Source organism: Palaemon carinicauda, chromosome 20 (assembly GCF_036898095.1).
Source record: "Palaemon carinicauda isolate YSFRI2023 chromosome 20, ASM3689809v2, whole genome shotgun sequence".
In the NCBI taxonomy this organism is placed as follows: Eukaryota; Metazoa; Arthropoda; class Malacostraca; order Decapoda; family Palaemonidae; genus Palaemon; species Palaemon carinicauda.
The window spans coordinates 114,557,848-114,565,635 of record NC_090744.1 but is presented as its reverse complement, the minus strand read 5'-3'; the positions used below and the strand labels follow the sequence as shown (position 1 = coordinate 114,565,635).

Genomic DNA, 7,788 nt, shown 5'->3' with positions numbered 1-7,788 from the left:
CATTATATACTTACCTTGGGTATGGCTAACAATTTCAAGTAAAGTCAGAGAACCCACCAAGTTCTCAGAGGACTGAAACTAATTAATTCAAGCACCACTCAAAAAAAAAAAAAGACACTGTCGCAATAGTTCTGGAGCTATAAAAACACAGAGCATAGCAACAAAACTATGAAAAAGGGAGGAATAAAAACAGAACTTTTGATCTCGGAACGCCCCAAAGAGGGTGTGGTTAAGCTGACGTGCGAGGTGAAGAGCATTCCTGACGTGTGTCCTGGTGGCGTTCTGTATATAAAGGGATGGTTGGCCTTCTTGGATTCAGTGTGAACGCTCCCATCACAACATCATGAAGGCTTTTGTGAGTATTCTCCTAAAGGGAAAATTCTCTTAATGATACTATTATTATTATTACAAAGTTATTTACGTAAGGGTTTTCATAAGGGTTGCTATATAAATCAAATTCTCATTTGTTTCCACTTTTTAAGTTAGTATATTTAGATAAAATGTATTCTTTTGGAATAGATGTTGATATATGGATAACATTTTTATTTGCTTCGAATTTATTAGTTAGCATATTTAAAATGAATATCTTTTGTTGGACCAGAACGGAAAATGTATTAAATCTTTATATCAACTGTGTATATCCAGTCTGACTTTGTCCATCCGGATGTTTTTATATAACCCTTAATGCATATACATAGATAGATACATATATACATAGATAGGTAGATAGATCGAGAGATAAATATATATAGAAAACGATATAAGGGCACCACCTACCATAGAAAGTGCATAAGTTTAAAAAGACACAGAGAAATGGTCAAAGCTAAAACAGTCTATATTTCTCTCCAGATTGTTCTCAGCGTGATTGCTGCAGCTTTGGCTGCTCCTGCTCCAGAAGCAGATGCTGACAAAGTCGTCGTAGCCCACCATGCAGCTGTTGCTCCACTGACCTACGGTGCAGCTCACCTCGCACACTCCTTTGGCGCTTTCCCAGGTGCCGTAGCTCCCCTTTCTCATGCTATCCAGTATGCCGCTGCCCCAGCTGGAATCCAGCACGCTTTTGCACATGTTGCTCACAGAGTAGCTCCAGCTGCCATCCAGTATGCTGCTGCCGCCCCTGTGGCTCATGCCGTTGCCCCAGCTGCCTTCCAGTACGCTGCTGCCGCCCCTGTAGCTCATGCAGTAGCCCCAGCTGCTGTCCACTATGCTGCTGCTGCTGCCCCTGTGGCTTTGACCCACTCCGTGGCCCACCCAGTGGCTCTTCCTCCAAAGGAGGTGTCAGTACCAGTGACAACCCACCACGTTGAGGTCCCCGTCCACCAGAAGGTCCACTACGGCACTCAGGCCTACATTGCCGGCGCCACCACATCCATCCACAAGCCCTCTTTGGCCGCTCCAGCCATCGCCCCTCCCTCCACCCTCTTGGCCAAGGCCCACTACAACGCCCCCGAGGTCACCCTCAAGACCCAAGAGATCCCCGTCGAACGTCACACCCCAAACTTCGTTGACACCCCCTACCACGCTGGCACCATCGTCAAGTACACCGAACCTCAGGTCCAGGAAGTCAAGGTGCCAACTCCCTATGCCCAGCCAGTAGCTGTGCCCCACCCAGTAGCAGTACCTGCTCCTTATGCTGTGCCCCAGCCTGTGGCTGTGCCCCATGAGGTCCACTCTGTTGCCGTCCACCAACCCGTTGCCGTCCACCAGCCCGTGGCCGTCCACCAGCCCGTGGCTTATGCCCATCATGCAGCTTCTGCTTTCCCTGCAGTTGCTGTGGTCAAGGCTGACGACTAAACCCCTTTAATACGCACATGAAGCTGGACTGGTCTTGAAGCTATGGCCAAGGCTAGTAAATAGAACCTTGAAGCTGTGGTCAAGACTGCATAAGTCTTGAAGCGCAGTATTTTGTAATGCAGATATTCACGTTGTTGAAGAGATCCTCATGATGTACATTTTGTGTCATACACTCGTGTAAATAAAGATAACTGAAATTATTTCCGAATTTTTTTCATCACATTTCTCAGAGTTTTTCGTACATTTAGCATGGATAAGTGGTCAAAATTTCTAAATCTAACCAGATATTTGTAAAATATAAGGTATATTCAAAGTAAAACAAATATTAGTGTTCATAATGTTATGGTAGAGACCACTTTGATAACTGATTGATATTAGATATAACAGAATGCTTCAACTACAAATGAACACAATAATTTTAGCTTATAAAAATGCGATTAATTTTACTTTCTGTTGGACCTCTATAAATAACTTACCATACACTCTGTCTGCTTCTTAAACATCATCACAGCTATCACCAGATAGCAGAGTCTCAGTCGAGTATCTAAGCAAAATTATCTGATCAATGTCTTAACAATTTTTTTTATTCAGAAAAGGCAAATGATTCTAAATGTTTGGATAGTTTCATTATCTAAATCAAAAAATTATAGCATGAACAAATCTAAGATGAAACGTTAATTGCTAGTAAACAAGATTTTTTAATAATCTAAATTGAATCACTGAAAACTACTGTTTTTAAGTTATTGAATAACCAGTGTAAGGATAAAAAAAAAAAAAAAAGAAAAAAAAAAAAAAAAAAAAAAAAAAAAAAAAAAAAAAAAAAACAATGAAAAGTGTCATTGCGTGTGAAAATGAGACTGTTATCAGATAAAGAAGGAAATGTATGTTATGATTATTTTTTGAGAAAATTTAATGACTTCATCTCCACTGATTGATATTACTTTCTTCTCATTTCGAGGCTTATCAATTTTCAATTTTTTTATTTGTAATTTTGTTTTGCAGGATTTTTCTAATAGTGATATGAGAACAAGAAGAATTAGATAACTGAATTTTTAAATATTATTGAGCATTCATATAACAACACACAGTGCATACATACATACATATAAATCTGCTTGTATATATACATACATATATGTCAATAAGACGAAAGTACTTGCTCCCATAGAATTATTTAATGTTGCATTACATGACCTGATAGATACATATATACTCTCTCTCTCTCTCTCTCTCTCTCTCTCTCTCTCTCTCTCTCTCTCTCTCTCTCTCTCTCTCTCTCTCTCTGTAACTAGACAAGGATAAATCAGACAAGATTATAAAAACTAAACGTTTAAAGTAATTTTGCTCTACCCAAGAGTAAATGAAGTCTGCGGATGGACTAGAGTCTTTGAGACATGCAAAATCCTTATAGCTCTCTCTATGAGAGAGAGAGAGAGAGAGAGAGAGAGAGAGAGAGAGAGAGAGAGAGAGAGAGAGAGAGAGAGAGAGATTACAAAGATATTCAACGAAATTCAACAGCCCACATGACGGAAACAAATGAAAAGAGATTAATTAATTACCATCTCCTCAACTTTGGATCAGGAGGAAATCCTCACCTTATGAGGAATCCTCATTCGAGGTATTATTCGAAAGCTTCTTGCCTGAGAGTACAACTTTAAGTCAGTACCCAGCTCAACCTAGTAATGGCCCTGTTGACGAGGAACGTGGTTCACGAATTTTCATGTTCGAAGATGTGTAGATCTCAGAGAAAACACTACAGTACATTGGACACACTACCACAGCACTCAAAAGATGTATACTAGCTCACAGAAATCAGGGGAATACATAAACATAGCTTCGCCATCCACGAACTGAAACCCACCCTGATAGAACTAATTAACGGAAACTAGATCGTTCGCTTTGGATGGAACTACGCCCTGGTCATTTTACTTGAAGCTGTGAGCATCGCCTTGCAAAACCCAACCTTACTCCTTCGACAGGAGTCAAACTACATTCTCCAATCAAGGAGAAAACGGCCTCTCACATAATTGGGAAGTAATAGGCCAGGGTGCCCTTTGATGTCTGAAATCATGCACTTTACCGTAGAAACATCGCCTCCTGGAGATGGCAGAGGAGCTGCAGAAACATCGCCTAACGAAGATAGCGGAGGAGCCGAGTGGCTGCTCCGGCCATGTTTCTATCTCCTGCTTGTCCCTGACAGCAGAGTTCTCTTGACCACAAGACCTGCACAGAGGATCGTCTGTGATAATGCATGTATGTTTGCGTATGTATGTCTGCACGTATGGTTCCTTGTGCACGCTTGTTTGTAAAGATATTTAAACATATACTCAGTCAATTTCCTCTTTATAATCTTCAAATGAAATATGAAATGATGAAATATTTTAATTTTCCTTTTCTCTTGTCTTGTAACCTTTAAATCATTTGAATATAAATGAAACTGTAAAATTAATGTAAATCAGTAATCACTCGCTAATGACATAGTATTGTCAAAACAGTGATGTGTTGATGAAATAAATTAAATAGAAAATTACCTTTCTTTAACCAAAGAATCTGAGGAAACTTTAATTCATGTATATATATATATATATATATATATATATATATATATATATATATATATATATATATATATATATATATAATGAATACACTATATATTACAGCAATATGAAATACAAAGTAAGGGATACGTAAAAGTCATAAGAGATTGATTCAAAAACTTTATATTATAAAGACATATCGTACAAAATCTACATCAAAAGAGGTTCTCGAGGGGCATGAATATCTGCAACGGAAACCGGCTTCAAGGCTTTTAGTCATCCTTGACCACGGTGACTGCATGGTGGACCAAATTATGGGCGTACGCCACAGGCTGGTGGACGGCAACGGGCTGGTGGACGGCAACGGAGTGGACCTCATGGGGCACAGCCACAGGCTGGGGTACGGCATAAGGAGCAGGTACTGCTACTGGGTGGGGCACAGCTACTGGCTGGGCATAGGGAGTTGGCACCTTGACTTCCTTAACCTGAGGTTCGGTGTACTTGACGATGGTGCCAGCGTGGTAGGGGGTGTCGACGAAGTTGGGGGTGTGGCGTTCGACGGGGATCTCTTGGGTCTTGAGGGTGACCTCGGGGGCGTTGTAGTGGGCCTTGGCCAAGAGGGTGGAGGGAGGGGCGATGGCTGGAGCGGCCAAAGAGGGCTTGTGGATGGATGTGGTGGCGCCGGCAACGTAGGCCTGAGTACCGTAATGGACCTTCTGGTGGACGGGGACCTCAACGTGGTGGGTTGTCACTGGCACTGACACTTCCTTCGGGGGAAGAGCCACTGGGTGGGCCACGGAGTGGGTCAAAGCCACAGGGGCAGCAGCAGCAGCATAGTGGACAGCAGCTGGGGCAACGGCATGAGCCACAGGGGCAGCAGCAGTGTACTGGAGAGCAGCTGGGGCAAAGGCATGAGCCACAGGGGCGGCAGCAGCGTACTGGAGGGCACCGTACTGGAGAGCACCGTGGCCTATGGCCCCATGGGCAAAGGGAGCTACGGCACCGTATGTCCATGGAGCAACAGCTGCATGGTGAGCAACCACAACTTTGTCAGCATCTGCATCCGGAGTTGGAGCAGCCAAAGCAGCAGCAATCACGCCGAGAAAAACCTGTTGGAAGAAGAGGCGTTTTTATCATTTCTACTTTTTATCAGTCTGTTATCTACTTTTGTCTCGTCATTCTTCGGCTTGGAAATGGCCAGTTTTTTTTTAGAAATTAGATTTGTGAAACTGGAAAGCTCAGACGATTTGGATTTATGAAACTGGAAAGCTCAGACGATTTGGATTTAAGAAACTGGAAAGCTCAGACGATTTGGATTTAAGAAACTGGAAAGCTCAGAGAACTTGGACATACGAAACTAGAAAGCTCATAGAACTCAGAATTATGAAACTGGAAAGCTCAGACGATTTGGATTCATAAAACTGGAATGCTCAAACGACTTGGATTTATGAAACTGGAATGCTGAGACGACTTGGATTTATGGATTTATGAAACTGGAGAGCTCCTACGATTTGGATTTATGAAACTGGAAAGCTCAAAGAACTTAAATTTATAAAACTGGAAGTTAGAAAAAGAATGAAATTTTTATAATTAATACTTTTTATCAATCTGTTTATTTCTATTTCATCAGTTCTTGCCAAACGGATAGTATTTTTCAGGTATGAACACAAGGCCTCTCTTCATCAATTCTCTTCCTGATTATGTGACTCCAAAACCATGAGATAATTTGAAATTAACATTGTCTTTTATTCGACTTTCCTCAAACATGTTAGATGAATGGTTCTAAACTCTGATTTTTTATTCATTTTTGAGAATCAGTTTAAAAACAATGCATAGAAATTCTAAATTAATTTAAGCCTATGTACACAATTTGTATCATTCACCAAGATATTGCGTATTGATATTGACAGATATTTATTTGATAAGAATTTTCTATATTTATCAATTTCACAATCTATATCAATTATCTAGACAACCTTTAGATAGTTATATTCCTCTGTGGCGTCTGAATTATTCCTACCATCTAAACAAATTTATATATATATATATATATATATATATATATATATATATATATATATATATGTGTGTGTGTGTGTGTGTGTGTGTGGGTGTGTGTGTGTGTGTGTACAATGAATAGACAATGTCTTAGTGGTATCTAAATATCGAAGATAAGTTTCTCTTCGGACAGAATATCCTGCAGATAGTTTTCAGGATAACAGCAGAAATATATTAATTTTCTCAATTTATATATATATATATATATATATATATATATATATATATATATATATATATATACATATATATATATATACAAACAATAAAATAATCATACTTTTAAAATCGAAAATTACGTTAGTGAAAAAGCTATAAAACACTTAATGTTTCATATACCCACGAAAAGTCACTGAAAGGTATAAATTTGTCACCACATACATCTTATAAGTCTATTGATCTATTTCATATGGATTTGATATGACTGTATTACCTTATAATTATTGAAAATCTCAATGAAAAGAACATTAATCAATCTCTACTTACAAGAACCTTCATGATGCAGTGATGGAGAGCGACTACACTGACGACTGGAGCCAGAGACCCCCTTTATATAGGCGAGAGTAGTCGAACCACGCCCGTTGGATGCTTCACTTCGGAGGTCAAAGCTGCCACACCCACTAGATCATCTTCGTCTTCTTCTTTTACTCTTCTTCTTCACTGGGAAGCTCGCTCGATTCCTCCTCTCCTGTCCTCGGCCTAGCTCTTGTTGCCGGTGTTAGGCTGCTGGTGGAAATTTGGATTTTAGGAATCTTTAAGGTTCCTGGGACTTGGATTTTTTAAACTAGAAAGTTGAGAGGACTTGGATTTTCTTTTACCCTTCTTCTTCTTCATTGGGAAGCTCGCTCGATTCCTCTTCTTCTGTCCTCAGCCTAGCTCTTGTTGCTGGTGTTAGGTTGTTGGTGGAAATTTGGATTTTATGAAACTTTGAGGTTCCTCGTACTTAGATTTTTTATTATTATTATTATTATTATTACTATCCAAGCTACAACCCTAATTGGAAAAGCAAAATGCTATAAGCCCAGGGGCTCCAATAGGGAAAAATAGCCCAGTGAGGAAAGGAGATAAGGAAATAAATAACTGAAGAGAACAAATTAACAGTAAATCATTCTAAAAAAAGTAACAACGTCATAACAGATATGTCATATATAAACTATGAACAACTTCAAAAACAAATATGTCATATATAAACTATAAAAAGACTCATGTCCGCCTGGTCAACAAAAAAGCATTTGCTCCAACTTTGAACTTTTGAAGTTCTACTGATTCAACAAACCGATTAGGAAGATCATTCCACAACTTGGTAACAGCTGGAATAAAACTTCTAGAGTACTGCGTGGTATTGAGTCTTATGATGGAAAAGGCCTGGCTATTAGAATTAACTGCCAGCCTAGTA

General features: G+C 39.7%; 2 protein-coding genes across 2 annotated transcripts; one reads left to right on the top strand and one right to left on the bottom strand.

The window, feature by feature from the left end:
- The first annotated feature begins 235 nt into the window (after positions 1-235).
- LOC137659622 (calphotin-like) lies at positions 236-1,994 on the top strand. The gene is made up of 2 exons (XM_068394467.1): positions 236-355; positions 850-1,994. The coding sequence occupies exons 1-2, from the start codon at positions 344-346 to the stop codon at positions 1,792-1,794; spliced, it is 957 nt and encodes a 318-aa protein (XP_068250568.1). The 5' UTR covers positions 236-343; the 3' UTR covers positions 1,795-1,994.
- A 2,507-nt stretch (positions 1,995-4,501) lies between these two features.
- On the bottom strand, positions 4,502-7,035 carry LOC137659621 (A-kinase anchor protein 14-like). Its single transcript, XM_068394466.1, has 2 exons — positions 6,879-7,035; positions 4,502-5,443 (listed from the first exon to the last, which is right to left on the bottom strand). The coding sequence occupies exons 1-2, from the start codon at positions 6,888-6,890 to the stop codon at positions 4,607-4,609; spliced, it is 849 nt and encodes a 282-aa protein (XP_068250567.1). The 5' UTR covers positions 6,891-7,035; the 3' UTR covers positions 4,502-4,606.
- Between the last annotated feature and the right edge of the window lie 753 nt (positions 7,036-7,788).